The sequence below is a fragment of the Erpetoichthys calabaricus genome, chromosome 18 (genome assembly GCF_900747795.2).
Source record: "Erpetoichthys calabaricus chromosome 18, fErpCal1.3, whole genome shotgun sequence".
Taxonomy (NCBI): domain Eukaryota; kingdom Metazoa; phylum Chordata; class Cladistia; order Polypteriformes; family Polypteridae; genus Erpetoichthys; species Erpetoichthys calabaricus.
Genome location: NC_041411.2, coordinates 4,862,902 through 4,880,677, shown reverse-complemented (window position 1 = coordinate 4,880,677; position 17,776 = coordinate 4,862,902). Strand labels below are relative to the sequence as shown.

Genomic DNA, 17,776 nt, shown 5'->3' with positions numbered 1-17,776 from the left:
CATAGCTTTCTATCAAGTTTTACGCAATATACGCTAACCGGAAGTGGCACTTTTTTATTCAGGGAGCTGCAAAGTCCGATTTATTCGACTTTACTTGTATTATAATTGTTCAATATATTATTAATTTGATTTGTTGTTGATGGTTCTTTAATGTACATAATGTAAAACTCTAATCCTTGTCTTACAGTTTACTCCTCCAATATCCATCCCCATATCTGAGTATAGAAGGAAGTCCATGAGAGAGCACTCCCGATTTTTAGTTTTTCCGTTCCGTTTTAATACGTAAAACACGAGACATCAGACAGGCGAGCCTCACTTCGGTTTGCGAGGTTCAATACGTGTGCGTGTCGTGTATTCCATTCTATGCATTCTACTTGTGGGTGAGCCCCCCTTGCACACACCGCCGGCCTCTCCCACAGTGAGTGATTTGCAGACTGGTTGCTCTCGGCTGTTCGGCTACTGGTTTACTGCGAGTGGGCTGCCAGTTAGTTTAGATTACATAGATTACGCAGAGTTGTCAAGTGTGACGTTGGCTTTACTTTTTGTTTCCTTCCAGCTAAAGATGGCTGCGCACCTCACCCAGCATGCCATCGGCCCAGCTTAGTCTTTGTTTACTACTAGATAGACCCCCTTCCTGAGTGCCCCCTTTTATTATTAACACAATAATGGATTAATTGAGGGATACAGATTGTTGCTGTCTCTGTTATCTTCTTTCTTTCCGTGTTCAGTAATTTGCACTTTAGTGGAGGAGGTGGCACAGCATGCGGTGACGGCACTTGGTGAAGGGCGCTATATAAAATGAACTGAAGGGAGTGTTCTGAAGAGTGGTCTCGGCTGAAATGTGCAGCACCTGTCGCTCAGGCCCGGCCCCCCTCTAGTCGTTGGTCGAGTGTTAGCAGGTAGTTGTGGTGTCAGCGTGTCACTGATGTGTTTAGTAGTCACAGTGCCTCCTCTCGCTCTTATGTAGCAACTGCACTTGGGGGGGTTGGGGGCCTTGAGCTTTCAGAAGGAGCCTGGTGTGCCAAAGAAAATGTGACAAGAGAAAGGTAAGTGTCAAGGCTGGGTGACTGCCTCGGCACAAAGATCACACATTCTCAAGGTAGGTTTTTAAAAAAAAAAAAAAACTGGTGGGGGTGGGATTTGAACTGGGGACCTTTGAATTATGGAGCCTCCTCCTCATCCTGGAGAGCTATAGTGGAAGCTCTTAAATGTTTGGGGGTTGAGGAGCCTTTTATCTACTTAAAGGGCTGTTTCCACAGCATAAGGGTCACAGGGCCCCCCTGTTCATCACCCAGTGCAGCCTCACCAACTGCACTGGGATTTGAACCCAGGGCCTCTGTCACTTGGACCACCATGCTGTACCCTCTGAGCCACTGGGGAGCCCCTTAAGCTATTGTACCCAGGCAGAATTTCAGCTGCTCAGAGGGGCACCTTAGTCCAACACAAAACTCACACTCTCTGTTCATGGCAGGAGCTGGATTTGAACTCAGGACCTTCGAGACTGAGACCACCTGTCTCTACCCACAAGGCCACCAGGGATCTCTTTAAGTTATACTAGCAAGTCAGAATTTTACCTGCTGGGTGGTGGACCTTAGTCTAATACAAAACACACACTCCTTCTCTTATCAAGGAGCTGGGCTTGAACTCATGACATTGGGACTGTGATGCCCACTCCTCAGCCCTTGGAGCCACCTGAGAACTCCTCTTGGTAGGTAGGCTGAACAGACTTTTGTCTGCTGTGATGGCCTCCTCCACAGCATAAGGACAACCACTAGCCTGGAGTGGGATTTGAACTCAGAGGTGGAGGATCACAGACCACCAGTCTCATCCCTTGGAGCTACCAGGGAGCCCCTTAAGTTCTTGTAGCCATTCAGAATTTTAGCTGCTAAGGGGAGACTTCATTCCAACATAAAACTCATGGCAAGAGCTGGACTTGAACTCAGGACCTTAGTGACCCAAGCCACCATCCTCTATCCTCAGAGCCACCATAGAGGCCCTTAAGTTGTGCAAGCAAGTCAGAATTTTGACTGCTAACTGGGGGACATTAGTTTAACACAAAACTCCCACTTCCTCCCCAAGGAAGGAGCTGGACTTGAACTTATGATGTTGGGACTGTGGTGGCCATTCCTCAGCCCTTAGAGCCACCTGAGAGCCCCGTTTAGTTGTAAGGATGAACAGACTTTTGTCTGCTATGATGGCCTCCTCTGCCACATAAAGACAACCTCTACCCCAGCAGTGGGATTTGAACGCAGGACCTCCAAATTACAAGTCACCCTATTAGCCAGTGGAGCCACAGGAGACCTCATTAAAGGCTTCTGCTCAACCTGACATTTGACCAGTAAGGGTTCCCATTAAAGACCATTAAACTTTCATTCTCTCTGGCTGCAGCAGCACTTGAACACAAGTCACTGAGACCCCCCTCATGAGCCAGTAGAGCCCCTTGACCTACAGTGGCTAACCACGTTTTCATCTTCTAAGAGAGCCCCTGACATAACATAAAAATCAGAGGGGCTCTCATGTGATACTCTCATCCACACCAGCAGGGCTTGAACTTGGGACCTTGAGATGAGGGGGCAACCCCTTTAACTTGTGGAGCCACCAAAGATCTCATTCAGCAACCCTGACTGGTCATCAGACTTCTAACCAGCAAAGCCGCCTCTTAAATGGCATAAGACTTGGACCCTCACTCAGTAAACTGATATTCTCAGGTAAACAAGGGATTTGAACCTGGGACCTCAGCCTTAGAGGTCACCTTGCTCACTCCTTGGAGCCACCAGAGAATACTAGTAAAGGTCCTGGCCCATAATACACCATAATGAGGATCACCTCGGCCTCTGTGTGCTTCCATTTCAGACCCTCTCACTACCAGCAGGACCTGAGGACTTCAGCACTCCCTCCAGAGCCAGTGGAGCCACAGGAGAACTTTGTGAACCACAAGGGTGATTAAACGTGGTAACCACAGGGCCTGAAGATCCCACCACCTCTCTACTGTCCCCATAATGGGTCTTGAGCTCAGGCCCTTGGGCTTACATGACACTCTTCTTAGCCATTGCGGCCACAGGACGACTCTTTAGGCCGGAGTGGCCAGTCAGACTTCTGACTACTAAGGGGGGCTCTTCACGCTCCCCCGCACAGGACACCCCACTCATTCTCCTCAGCAGCCAGGGGACTTGAAATTACAGAGCACTCCCTTAAGCAGCAGAGCCCCACATGAACTCCTAAAACCATAATGGTCCATCAGACTTGCATTGAATAAGGGTTGCCCCCTCGTCCCCTACAGGACGCCCTGCGAGCCCCACAGAGAGACCAAACAGACTTGTCACTGCCAAAGGTGCCCATTATAAAGACTGAAGCTCACACTTGCTGTGTGTTTGCACACCAAAACCACCTCACCATTAGGGGGGCTTTAGTATTGTGGTACACCCTTCCAAGTGAGTGAAGCCATAGGAGACCTTCATCAGGGACAGGGATGATCAGACCATCGAGTGCTACGTGTGACTCAATAGGAACATGAAGGTCCCACCCTCCCTCTCTGTCCTCTTGTACTCCACTCTTCCCTTCTTCTCTGGGAGCTTTGAGTGGCCAAGTCGGACCTCTTCAGCAACAGCGGGCCCACTTTCTCTCTACACTCCACCCAGCAAATCTGGGGCACTGCAGCACCTGCAAATGTCACTCATCGCCTGAGGCAGTAGCAGGACCCCCCACGCTGGGCCTTGACCCAATAAAACAGCCTTCATGAGCCCCCCTGAAGCAAAGATGAACACCTTCAAGTCCACGAGCAATCAGACTCCGGTCAGCCCCCTGCCACGTGCCAATCCTGGTCACCTCACGCTGCACTTACTCTGCTGCTCTGCTGGAGGCAGGACTTGAACGTGGGGGTCCTTTAACGACATCACCCCCCCCCCCGTCACAGCTATAAGCACAACTTAGGGTGTCTCTGATATGGCAGCTCTCGTGCACTTTAAATCCCATGCCTCCCACCTCGATCTCAGAGCAGCAGCAGGTTTGAGGAGACCTCAATAAAGTTCATCACTTAACAGAGTCCAGATGGCACAGAGTCCTGCCGTCACTGCTGTCTGAAGTGTCCCCCTATTGTCTGGAGTTTGTCTTTCTACAGCAACGCGTGCAACACCAACGTGTCGCCATACTGACCATCAGTCGTCTCCATCTTGCAGAGCTCTGAGGAAGTCCCTGTGTCTGGGGATCCTGACTGCTGACAGTAAATAAAAGTTCTCTGGTGCGGACCACGCAGCCCCTGTTCACCTAAACAGATTTCTTTAATTCGATTCCCTTCTCTACCCGATTGACCATCATGTCAGGCTCTGCTCTCTTGCTCAGTACTTACAGTAGGGGCCTTTCGTGTCGTTGGAGAGCAGACTTCTCCCCTGAAGAGGCCGACAGAAGCAACTTTGGTAAACAGGGGGTACGTCTACAGTGGGTTGGCACAGCTCATTAAGGGTGGGGTGTAGCAGTTTAGGACCAAACACAAATGTATTTATGACGAGGCGGTTCAATGGAATGAGGTGACAGGACCGGGGGCCACTCAACTCAATTCCAGGTTCTACAGGTTCATGCTGATGGAAGAACCAAAATCTTAGCTGGCTGGTGGTCCATCTTACTTTAGGTCAACAACGTAAAGGGGTCGTGCAGTTTGAAGGGGGACCCTTGGTACAGCTGAACCAGGGTATCTGTGATTTAGTGACAAAGAGCTACGTCTCTTAATGGCAGCAGAAACGTCATGTGCTGAATGCTCCACCGCCATAAGGGGAGGCGAGTCCTGGAATGGCCACCAAAGTGTAAGCAGTTCATCTCATTGCAGGGGCCACTCCTCTGCCCAGGAGGTTATGGAAGAAGTTATCAGCGAACCCAGATGAACGTTGCGAGCAGCCCCTGGCCCCTTTATTAAATACCCACGTGATCATTCAACTTTCACCTTCAGAAGGTGGCCACTCACTGCATGGCGTCTGGCGTGCCTGGCAGCAACGGGTGACAAAACACAGCAAAAGGAACAAGAAAGAGGAATGTGGAAAAGCTGAAAGTCACCACCTGGTAGTGCTGGTTTGTGCCCACCGGATCTTCATGCTTCGCCCAGACATAACTCACGTAGTCCTTCTGATGCCGGAAACCCACCTATTAAGGGAAAAAAAAAACACAAAACACGGTAGATTTAAAAGCTCATTCTTCATCCTTGGTAAGATCGACAAGCCGCCATCTCACAGGGCTCATGGGGTTGGTGTCGTAATTACTGAAGACAAAGGCAGGCAGACGCCGCAGCGACATCCTCGCTATTTTTAAACTGTGCCCTGATGAGAAGTGAGTGACATCTCTGTAGCAAATTCTCCGGCTGATAAGAGTGAAGAGGCCACCGCAAGTTCAGTAACGGGCACTAAACTGGCACGCAAGGGCGAGGAGCAGAAACAACTGAAGAGCTGCGGCGCAAGAACAAACACTCGGACGTGCAGATGGGCCACAAGCACAGAGCAGACGTGGAAGACGTGGCCAATCAAAGTGGCCCTTTTTAAACCAATGCCACCCCCCTAGTATTTGGGGCCAATCTCATCAAGTCGCACCCAAGCCAGTGTCCTAAAACTCGGCCGGGGGTCCAACACGAGGTCTTGTTGGGTTGAACTTGCAGTGCTAATGACAATCAAGGCTGTCAGATTTGTCAGGGAAGGAAGATTTGAAGGTGAGGCAGCTCTGCTGACTGGTCATGGGGGGCAGAGGGGGGCAAGAAGGAGTGGCAGTGGACTCTGACAGGTAGATGTGAATGGTGCAAAATACAAATGAGACAGAGCAGTGGGTGGGAAAGGGGCTTTATAGTAGACAGAACTGTATTTGTCCCCTGGGGGACAGAAGCGCAATAAATAAATTATTTTTATATTATGACAAATAAATAAACACCCACACGATTAAAAAGGACGAACATTTCTGACTCGGCCCAAGATGAGAAGTGCAGTAAGGCGCTATAAAGGCGTACTGTGGTTGGTATGAAGGAGCACCAGTCGTGTTTCTTGACTCAATTCTGTGTCAGAGGGTCACAGAGAGGATGTGCGGCGTTGGCGGGGGGCGTCCCGTAACGGAGTGGGCCTCGCTTGCTAGGAGGTTAGCGGCCCAGCACAGGGTGGCAGAACACAAACAGAATGTCACTAAGCACAGTACAGGAGCGCAGGCCCCAAAGGAACACAAGAGTGGGCACTGCCCTTTTGTCCTGGAGCTCCTCTGGACCCCCTAAGCCCATTCCATGTTTTAAACACACGATTTTCAGAGCTGCCCGTTACACCAGCTGCACCTAATCTAGAGAAGCAGCTGAGGGGGGGGGTTACGATAAGGGGGGGCTCCAGCTCCGGTATCTACTGTGACTTGTCAGACGCCATACTGCAGCAGAGGACTTGACACAGCCCACCACTGTGAGCAGCTCCTTCTGCCCTCGAAGACACGAAAAGGTTTATCTGTTTAGCCACATTTTGACGCCCCAACAGCTCGGCCCTTTCTATTCCACTCTTTGAGTTTAGGAAGCTCTTCCTGATAAGCTGACAGCTGAAGTTTAGTTGGTGTTGTGGTTTTGTTCTTCCTATTTGTGCTCAAAATGCACAGCAGATGTCACCTTTGAGACAAACTTTCTACATTCCAACACTGAGACCTGCTTCTCCAGTGTAAAAAGGGACGTTTGTGAATATGGGGGACGCAGACGACACCAGCAAGCTGAATGGACCTCTTCACTGGTAGTCTAGCAAGTCGTTTAACGATAAAAGGACGACCGGCGCAAATCTGACAAACCAGAGCAGTAAGACCACCACACTGACCAGGAGTTAAATTATCAGCCAGTTTTAAAATTCTCCTTTTTGGCATTGTGACGGACGGCCGGGGTCCTTGTCTGGTCGGGACACCCTTCGGATGGAAGGACTGAGGTTTGGAGAGGACATGTTCACAGCAACACCTCCCCCGGAACACAAGAGGGGGGCAACCCCCCCCCCCCATCCCCCCGAAACCCCAGGATTGCATCAGGGCCTTGGGCTGGAAGCTTAGAAGCTCAACCCTGCTGGGGCCTGTGGCCACCACCAGGGGGCGCCTATATAGTCCCGGGGCACTGGACTGCAGCTCACTCTGTTTGAGGAGCCAGAGTCGGGTGGAAGGTGGGCAAAGCCTGCTGGGAGGAGTGGAGGTGAAAGAAAGAAAGAAAGAAAGAAAGAAAGAAAGAAAGAAAGAAGCAATATTGTGTGCCAAATCCTTTCCTTCTTTCTTTCTCCTTTTTTTCTCTCTCTTTCTCTTTTCTGCTGCCTCCTGCCAAATGCAGCCCTCTAATAGTGGCGTCTCCACTACTCGACGGTTTGGGGGTCTTGTTTTATCCTGTATGTTGTGATCACAGCTTGCAGTCGACCCCTCTATCGGAGTAATAGTGTGTGCCGTGTCTTCAGTTCTGTGCTCGGAGGCGTCGGGGAGCTGGTAAAATAAAAGGGTGCGTTTGTGGACTTGTGTCTCTGTGCCTGTCTGTGTCCGGGTCCAGGGAGCGCTACGGCCCCCCGTTGTTACCACAACGTATTATGTAAAAGGCTCACCCCCACCCCCCCTCACTCGTAAACCTGCTGCCTTAGGGTAAGGCTAGAAAGGTTAACTGCAAGCTGTGATCACAACATTCAGGATAAGACAAGACCCCCAAACCGTGAACTAACGGAGACGCCACTATTAGAGGGGCCGCATTCTGGGACTGATGACTTCAGTCAAAGCTTGAGTTTCATATTAAGAGGTTATCTTCTCTTTCTAAGAATCAAGGACGCTCTTTTTGCTTTCTCCGTGTCCTGCCATGGAATTTGCCGTCGCCCCCCCCCCGCTTTCACCAAGTTATGTTAAGAAATGACGGACAGCAGCCTGAGGCACAGTCAGTGGCTAAGAGGCTAAGAGGCTCGGACTCCCAGATAGACTGCAGAATTTCACTCGTCTTTTTTTTGTGACGACTGACTGGAATTTTCTATTCCTATGTTCCTTACCAGCTAACCTTCACTTAATACTTTTTGGTCTGCTCCTGTGTGTTCTGCAAATGAAACAAAGGGTGAAGGGTCACCACCAGCGGGCACCCTCATGAGTAGGGACCAGCCCATGTGCAGAATGTGATTGAGAGGGCACAAATCTCCGGGGGGGGACAAACCTCTGACCCCCTGCTCTTGGATTTTATATCCTATTGCAAGGGTGCTGATCTACAAGGGCTCCCCTCCACTGCCCATCTATTTCATGTCCGATTACAAGAGCACTAATTGCCAATGTGGAACAAGCTATTTGGTTTCATATGCGATTACTTCTTCTACTTCATTCAGCTGCTCCCGTTAGGTGTTGCCACAGCAGATCATCTTCTTCCATATCTTTCTGTCCTCGTCATCTTGTTCTGTCACCCTCATCACCTCCATGTCCTCTCTCACCACATCCATAAACCTTCCTCCTCTCCTCTTCCCTGGCTGCTCTATCCTTAGGACCCATCGCTCTTTATACCCCTCATCTCTCCTCTACACATGTTCAAACCAAAGCACTCTCGCCTCTCTGACTTTGTCTCCCAACCTGAGCTGACCCTCTAATGTCCTCATTTCTAATCCTGTCCATCCTGTCCGTCCATTTCTGAATACTCGCATGACTCGTCTGGCCATTTCATGGCGAATGTCATCCTTGAGGTCGGTGTGTAGACCTTTTCAACTTGAGATAAGAAAATCGCACGGAGCGAGATCGGGCGAACGTGAAAGCCATCCAACACCACCACACTGGGAGATCACCTTCCCCTAAAACTTCTCCCGCAAAACTTGCATGGACCCCCGCGCAGGCGGAATGAACTGTCACTCCATCCTGTGGCATCCACACCAGACATTTCTTCCAGTTCTCTAGCATTTCAATGTGACGTTCTAAAGTGACGGTGACCACTGCTCCCCACTCCTCAAAAAAGTGGCAAATTGTGCAACGGCGCCCCAAACTGTAAGGGGTCACTGATGAAGGCCACAAGGGTTGGTTTCAGCCCAATAGCCAACATTTTGCTTATTTACACCGCCATTCACATGGAAATGTGCTTGTGACGTCACATGACGATGGCATCTCGGTGAACGGTTTGCAGAATGTCGGCTCTCCCAGTCTCTCTCATTGAGTTCCTGCACTGCCATCATCTTGTGTGGATGGAAATGAAGATCCTCGTGCAAAATCAAAGACGAGGCAGAAGTGCGCTGAACGTCTAGGAGATGGCAAAATGGCTGCCCTCACAGCTTGGGTGTTTTCAGGCGTTCGTGTGTCGAGTCCGAGGACGGCCTGGAGATTTTCTGCTTAATGTTGTACCCATTTCTCTAAATTTCAAATTGTGTTCCGATTTGGGATGTCACCGTTAGCAGGAATGCTGAAGTGCGTGCAGAAGGCGCATTGCACAGTGATGGTGGATTCGTTGTTTTTCGAAGAAACGGTGAACACCGGACTGAAAACTACAAGGGATCGCCTATCAAAGGACCCCCACGCACCCCACCCACACACGGACCTTGAGAAATGTGCCACTTCATTTTGGCTCACTCTGTGTTATGAATACATTTTCAGTACTTAAAACTAAAAAGGCCCCCAACGATCTTCTCCTCTTAGACGCCAGCCTTCTTTGACATGTCACCTGGGGGCCTGGATGTCACCACACTTCACGTCACTTTGTGCTTACCAACATTGTGGACCACTGAGTGGCAATTTGCCGTTTTTGGAAACGACATTGCGGTAATTAAGGACATGCGTGTCAGATTCATACACTAAACACGAGCTCATATTTAACATCACGCAGTGCACACGAGGGTCATAAATACCTTGTAGAGACCAATCCAGTCCCAAGAACTGCGAGGAAAGGTCTGTGCCATTTTATACCTGACGATGGCATCAGACACCGCGTTCCATTCATCCTCTACTGCCAGTTGGACAAAAGGTACGTCTATCTTGTAGGGAAACTGAAAAGAGAGGCAAAAACGCGTTAAGAGCCAAAGCACAAGCCTTCAGAGCAACCCTATAAAGCAATCACGCCAGTACAGTGCAGCACAGAAAGGGCACCGCATGCAATGTGCCACCCGTTTAATGACACACAGAGCTGGCAGAGAGAGGACCAGTCGTTTAATTCACGATTGACGTCGTGAGCAGCGATTCTGAATGGGACGTCACCAGAATACAAACCTCAGCGGTCAAAACATAATCGTACTCGTGAATAAAAGCGTCAGCGAAATGATGATGATGAGGGAGGGAAGAACATGACACGTTAGAGTAAGAAAGGAGATTATTTGAAGAAGTAGTGACTTGGGACTATTAGAATCGTCCCGTGATCAGTTATTATAGTCACTTATTTAAAATCCAAAGTGTCACGTGAACAGAACACACTGGATAAGAAGGGAAACGCAGTGTGTGTGTGTGTGTGTGAGAAGTGTGGCCGTCAGGTCATGTGGTATACCGACGTCTATAAAAATGTGTTGCATAAACGTTATCGTCAGCGAAAAGAACCCACAAGTACCTGTACGTTTAACTCGGGTTTCAATGTCACTCTGGAAAATGTGTCCATGGGTAAAAACAGGGCCTGGCAAATCAATTCTGACGTTATTAAACGTTTGTCGCCGTGACCTGGTGATAGTCGTGCAGTACGCTAAACGAACGGGGAATTGCCTACGACGTAATATAAAGGGAATGTCTTGTTGGGAGTCGTCAGTGTTATGGAGTCCGTCGTAATGTTTCTCGTTGTCTGCTCTTCAGAAAGGTCGTGTGTGTAATTCGTTTTTCGTTCACCGTCGAGGTGCGAGACTTACTTCTTCAGCTGATGTCGCTCTGTGGTTTGTCCTCCGTTGTCTTTGTTGCTCTGAGGCCTGTGCTGGTTGGTCTGGCGTGATGTCGATGTTTCCGCTTCAGTGCGTTAATACGAGTCTGTAGGCCGGCGAGGCCGTTTTTGTTGGTTGGCGCCACACTCTGTGTGCCTTTTCATTTTATCGGTAGGCGGACGTTGAAGTGAAGGAAAGAGGAGGTGTAAAATGGTGGTGTCGTAATGCAGTAACAAAGTGTGCACCGGATACACAATCGATAATTGAAAAGAATTAAAGACCGAAGAGCAGAACTCTGCCAGGAACACGGACTCCTCGCTATCGTTGTGGAGGGATATAGCAGTTGTGACACCCGTTGTTCATATCGAGCACGAACGGACACAAGCGAAATAACAGAAGGATAAACAAATCAAACAAACTAACGACAGCCACACAGACACCCGCAGCACAGGCGTACGACCACAATGCTCCACACGGGCCTCACCTTGAGAGTGAAGATGGAGGAGACCGGTTTGTGGTCACTGACCGCGTACTCCATGTGACTCCGATAGCTGTGCTGGCTCACCACTAAGCCTCCGGCCTGCAGGACACCAGAATGGCGCTTTGAGGCCGTCTGTGGAGTCGAGGCTTTGGATTCGGGATTCTTCGTCTTCCAAAGGATGCGGTCCGTCCAGGCTGGCTTTCTCTTCTTGGCACTAAACAAAAATGAAAAACACAGCTTAATAATTAGCAACGCCACTGTTGGAACTGATCTTTGATGCCGCGGATGTTTCCTGCCTTTTATAAATACTTTGACAGATTACGATTGGTCAGTCCTGAGCATGGCTGCGGTTAGGGGCTGCCGTCGATCCCAAAGTGAGAATAATCACCGGGCAGGGTGCCAGTCCATCGCAGGGTGAACGGTCAGATGGACCAGTTGAGCATCGCCAGTCCACCTGACCTTTAGGACTGTGGGAGGACACGAACCCGGGCCGCCATACTGTGAGGCCGCAGCGCTACCCACTGTGCCAACATGTGGCGTCTGGATATGTTGCCCCCAGCATATTTTGCCCCCAGTAATTTTCACCACCACTAGATTTGGCCCCGATATTTATGAACATATCTATAATTACAATTCAAAATTTAATAAGCCTCACCCAACATTGAAAATAATAAAAGTTCCCTCAGGGAGTGTTCTTCTACGACTCACAGATCAACGTGTTCCACTGAAGATACAATGCGTGATCGCCTCCATAAAACGGGAGTATTGTACTTCAGATTTACTCCGTGTTATGTGATATCGTTTTGTACGACTGTACTGGATTTCGTGCGGTTTTTTTCTTGCCAGCACTACGGCCGTTTCAAGACGTGCGTTTATGGTTTTCGCCGACCTGATTATCGGTGGTGTGTGGCCGTGTTGAAGAACCACCAACACCTCGCAGACAGCGCAATATCAAAACTCACCGCATCGTGTGTTACTTTCTCACTGAAAGCGTTACTTTTGTATCGTGACTAAACCTGAAATCAACTTTATAAAATTTCACTATGGCGGAAAGAATTTCGTCAATTAGACGTAAAAGAAAATCGATAAAAGATGATAAGCAAATCAGAAAAACAAGGCGTACGCTGCTATTTCTGCTAGAATCAAACGAATAGCCCAAAATTTTGAAAATCGTAACGTAAATGATTATCTTAGAGGCATAGCATACAACTTTAAGTTCTAATCAATAATTTTACAAATGGAAATTATTTTTTTGTGAACATGAAAATTACAAAGATATCAATTTTGTATTTCACGTATGTTTTTTCGCATGTGACAATTTTTGTAAAATCGTTTGGATTTGTTAAATCTAAATAAAAATTTATATTTGTTTACAGAGTTTCATTTAAGTGATGCACTATTGCTAACTTTATCATTTTGCTACAAAAATGTTTACATTAGGAAAGTCCGTTTTGAACGCCAAGAATGATTATTCAATTTATTTTTTCTAGAAACTTCTAACACTCAAAACGTCTGGGTGTGGGTATTAGAAGTTACTGGGGTGGGGGAGAAATGTAGTGGGGGCAAAATATGCTAGGAGCAAAATGTGCTGGGGGCGAAACGTGAGGGGCGACACGTGAGGGGCGACACGTGAGGGGCGAAACGTGAGGGGTGAAACGTGAGGGGCGACACGTGAGGGGCGAAACGTGAGGGGCGACACGTGAGGGGCGAAACGTGAGGGCCGAAATGTGATGGGTGAAACGTGAGGGGCGACACGTGAGGGGCGACACGTGAGGGGCGAAACGTGAGGGGCGACACGTGAGGGGCGAAACGTGAGGGCCGAAATGTGAGGGGCGAAACGTGAGGGGCGAAACGTGAGGGGCGAAACGTGAGGGGCGACACGTGAGGGACGAAACGTGAGGGCCGAAACGTGAGGGGTGAAACGTGAGGGGCGAAACGTGAGGGGTGAAACGTGAGGGGCGAAACGTGAGGGGCGAAACGTGAGGGGCGAAACGTGAGGGGTGAAACGTGAGGGGCGAAATTTCTGTAAACCGCCAACATGCTGATTGGGCAACAAGCGGGCATTCGTTTAAATAGGGAATTTTGGGTGAACCGTTTCTCTAACGTACAAAAGAAAGAAAGCAGTGAGCGATTTGTCAAATGGAGATTAACTGTCAGTTGTAAAAACTCAGAGAAGCTCCACAGTGAAGATGGCAGTGAGAAACTCTTTAGTGAGCTCTGTCGAAACAACGGCACGGGAAATAATTGACTTAGGCGTACATTTAGGAAATGTGATTAGGATCATTTAACACCTGCAAAAGGGCATTTGCGGAAAAAAAAGAAAAGATATTTCCTACTCAGAGAACGGCAACGGGAATGAAATCACCTCTTTAAGTGAGAAGTTTACGTCCTTCCAGAGTTGTTGAACTTATTTTATTAGGTAATGCAAAGTGTAAGTAAGCCTGCCAAGCCTTCTTCCTCAGGAATGTGGCACAACTGTTCTTTTGCAGTCGGTACAAATATAAAGGCAGTGAATGAAATGGATGAGCGGACACGTAAACGAGACCTCAGCTCTATTAAAGAGGTCAAACCCGAGCGATTCTTAATGGAGTCTCAGCCTGTCGTCTCCACCCTCCGATGTGATGGGCTGTCCTCGAGGTCCACAGCACGGTCAGAACTGTTCAAAGAACGAACAACTTGGACAGAAAAACAAACGAGCAGGTGGCCTTACCTGGTGTCGTAAATGCTGGTGCCCACGTCAAACTTATATGTTGGGGGGAACCGCAGCACACCCTCGTGAAAGCCCTCCAGCACCGGTTCCATTGTTTTCGCCATGTTCAACTAAATGGAGTTCATAAACAGAAAACAAGATTACAATCTCTCTCGGTTTTGTTTTTAATATATATACAGTATCTATATACTATGTTGAAGACAGTAAGTATGGCGGTGTGTTCATTCAAATATTTTATCAGTAAGTAAGCAAGCAAAGTCATCCGAGTGTGAAGATATCAGATTGGCACAAAGCAGTCCTGTCCACAGAGAGCACCCACTTGGCATTAAAACACAATAAACCTTTACATTGTCCTGCCTGTCTGCCAATGCGTGCTTTATTATTATTATTATTATTATTATTATTATTAGCACACAGACAGTAGTCAACAGTTCATCTTCTCATCCATGGCACCCAAATCAGGTGTGCTCGCCCCTCGACTCCAATATCTGAGGAGTAAACCGCCAGACAAGGATTACATTTTTATATCACATACATTGAAGATCCATCCACAACAATTCCAATCAATATATTGAACAATTATTATAAAAGCCACACAGCTTGACTCACTCGTCACGAAATCTCCCGAACCATCAGGACTTGGGACTCTGGAATGTGGCTGACCCTCGGCCCCCAGCTGCTCCCTAAGAAACGGTGGTCCAAGTGTGCGATTTCTTACAGTTTTTTATTGCCGTTTGTAAGTCTGTCCGCTGTTCACGACAGAACGACTTCATCGGGTTGTTTTCTAGAATTTTCTTGAACATTCCGGTTGATTCCGACTGTGGGGTCCTCCTCACTCACGCGTCTGCCTCGGGGCGCTTACTTAGCGAACGACTTCACGGATTTCGATCTTCTTTTATTTATTTTTTTCTAGAATTTGCTTGAACATTCCGGTTGATTTTGCGACTTCTCTCGTTGCACTAAGAATCAGAGTTCGCTTGCAGGACTGATATTTTTGTGCTAATCCGAGAGACAGAGGCTGCAGGCCGAGGGGACGGGGAGAGTGACGTCAGGAGTGGGGAGCCGGGCCGGGCCGGACCCTCCTCACTGTCCTGTTTCACTAATACGCGGGGGACGGCTAGTGTTAAATAAAATGGACCCTGCAGCTGCATGAATGAATGAATGGTAAAGTACCACTTCCGGTTAGCGGAAATAGCCGAAAAGTCGATAGAAATCTACGTTTTGTACCCGATACTTGTATGCGACATGTCGTTGACCGAAGTGAAAGCGAACTCAGGTTGTCGTGTTTACACACACAGACAGACGCAACTCCAAAAATGGTATTTTTGGACCCGGGGAGGTCTGAAACGTCAAGATTCATCCAAATTATTTGGAGGATTCCAATGCTTTCCCTACACTTTGTAGACGAGAGGGGTAGCATAAGGGGGTCGCCCTTCCATTGCGTCTTCACATTCTAAATCTTCAATTCTGGACTATTTCGCTTGTCCAACATGACTCTCCGGCCTTGTTCTCCCTTCTTGTCAGACATTAAACATCGCAATGAAATAAATACACAGGGGGGACGACGGCGCCCATACGTTTGGGGGGGGCACCAGCTGATAGCGTGTGGCACCTTTAACTCGGAGCAGTGCGACCAGCAGGGAGCGCCACTGTGCCCAAACACAACTTGACCACAGACTGCTGCAGGTTCATTAAATTGTTATTTATGTATTTATTGATTTTTAACAGCAGTACCTTCGTCAGGCTTTAGAAGTCCAAACACTCAAATACGGCACAGACAGCTACTGCCACCTGCTGAACACCCCCTAAGTCGGCCTCCTCGATGCACTGGCACAGCTCCCTTTATTCCTGTGCCTGCGTTTTGCTTACTGGGTCAGACATGTCACCCTGTAGAAGACGCACGCCACCTGAGGGTCTCAACACGGCTGCCCCTTCAAACTCCAGCCAGAGCTCCATGAAATGCCCCTAAAAGCCCATCTCCTCTGGCGCCTCCATTATTCACCCATGACCCCCACTGCAGGCTTTGCTCGGCCGAGTAGCCCCTCAGCTCCACTCTGGGTAAGGGGGTCCTCCTCAAACCCCGCTGGGACGCTGGACCATCCTCTGCAGTACTTACAAGAGTAACGAAGCTCAAGTCAAGACCCTGCCAAGTATCAGGCACCCCCTCCTCATTCTGCAGATGGCGACCCCCATTTAAATTCACCTCAACAATCGTGAGGCTGACGGCACCGGGCCCGTGTGAATAAAACATCACTTGACTAACAATGTCAGGAAAAATGAGCGGAGAGCTCCGAGGGTCGTATGAAACTCACGCATTTGTATTGTTAGCGGTGGCCTGTCCTTCTGGACTGAGCTCAGTTCGGCTCGGCTCCTCAAGTGTGTTCCTCTCAACACTGGAGACTTCATCTCTTTACAAATGACCCCCAAGACGTCACAATTCTAACTGACCTGCAAGCCACACAAAGCCCAGCATTCAAATCCAACTCTCTCAACTCTCGCACTCGGCTAACTGCAGCTATTCTGGCGGATGGCCGGGACGCCTCTTCTTTGTATGGTACTGGGGAACAAGTATGGACAGAACAGTACCTCCCCTAGGACACTAGAGGGCAGACCCCCCGAGTGACAGTGGTGCCCTGGATTCCAGCAGGGCTCCATGGGAGATGGAGTTCTCTACAACCCTGTTGGGATCCGGGGAGTGCAGCCAGGGGGCGCTGCAGTGGTTCCTGAGCCTATATGGGCGGTCCTTCTGCCCCCACCCAGTCATCAAACACCTGAACTACTTCTGGGTGGGCAATAAAAGGAGCGAGAGTCAGGAGGAGGGCTTGGCAGAGAGGAGTGGAAGAGAAAAAGAAGAAAAAGAAGAAGAAAACGTATTGTGATTGACAGCCCTCATGGAGGATCGCAGGAATTGTGGGGTGGAGGGTCCTGTCATCGGATTGGCTGGCCCAGCGCTGACTCAGCTGTGGAATGGCCAATAGGGGGAGGCAGCTTGATGGCTGAGGTCTCCAGGACTCTAAACAAATCCAAATCATATTATGGGATATCATTTACTGTTAAATTTTGCTCCATACTTGTACATATTTAATTTTAACATTGTATTGAGCATTTGCTCTGTTCCGTATATTGCGTTTTACTGACCCCCTTCTTTTTGACACCCACTGCACACCCAACCTACCTAAGGGGTCTCTCCTTGAACTGCCTTTCCTGAGGTTTCTTCCAGTTTTTCCCTACAAGGGTTTTTAGTTTGGGAGTTTTTCTTTGTCTTGTTAGAGAGTCAAGACTTGGGGGGGCTGTTAAAGCCCATTGTGGCACTTCTTGTGTGATTTTGGGCTATACAAAAATAAATTGTATTGTATTGTATTGTATTGTATTGTATTGTGTCTGGTGCTTACTGGGACGGTGTTGTGCCTGTGGGAACGGGGCAGGCGTTCTGTTTTGTAAGTGTGACTCCCGTGTTGGGTGGCCGGTGCGCCCCCTGGTGGTCTCGTTACACTATTAACAACAGTAATGACGCCACACAGCTGAATACTGAAGTAAAATGACCTCAGGCCACTTGGAGGAACTATTTTCAAAAACACAGAAAACATTTACTTCTGCACCAATGTAAATATTTAGTGCAGGATTACAAATTCAAATCTTCTGACAGTGTGTGTGTGTGTGTGTAATGTTGAACTGAGGCCCTTTCATAAGCTGATATTTCCCCCCCCCCCCCCCCCCCCCCCCCCGACAGCTTATGATGGCCAGAAAGGACAGCTCAGGGCTTCGGTGACACTTCTGATCAGCCTTCATTTAAAT

The 17,776-nt window shown here is 48.7% G+C and overlaps 1 protein-coding gene across 1 annotated transcript in view; it reads right to left on the bottom strand.

The window, feature by feature from the left end:
* inpp5jb (inositol polyphosphate-5-phosphatase Jb) overlaps positions 1-17,776 on the bottom strand; it is a 55,640-nt gene that overhangs the window by 3,290 nt on the left and 34,574 nt on the right. Inside the window, 4 exon segments of the mRNA XM_028824288.2 lie at positions 5,047-5,130; positions 9,804-9,941; positions 11,275-11,485; positions 13,982-14,091. Coding sequence (XP_028680121.2) covers positions 5,047-5,130; positions 9,804-9,941; positions 11,275-11,485; positions 13,982-14,091 — 543 coding nt within the window.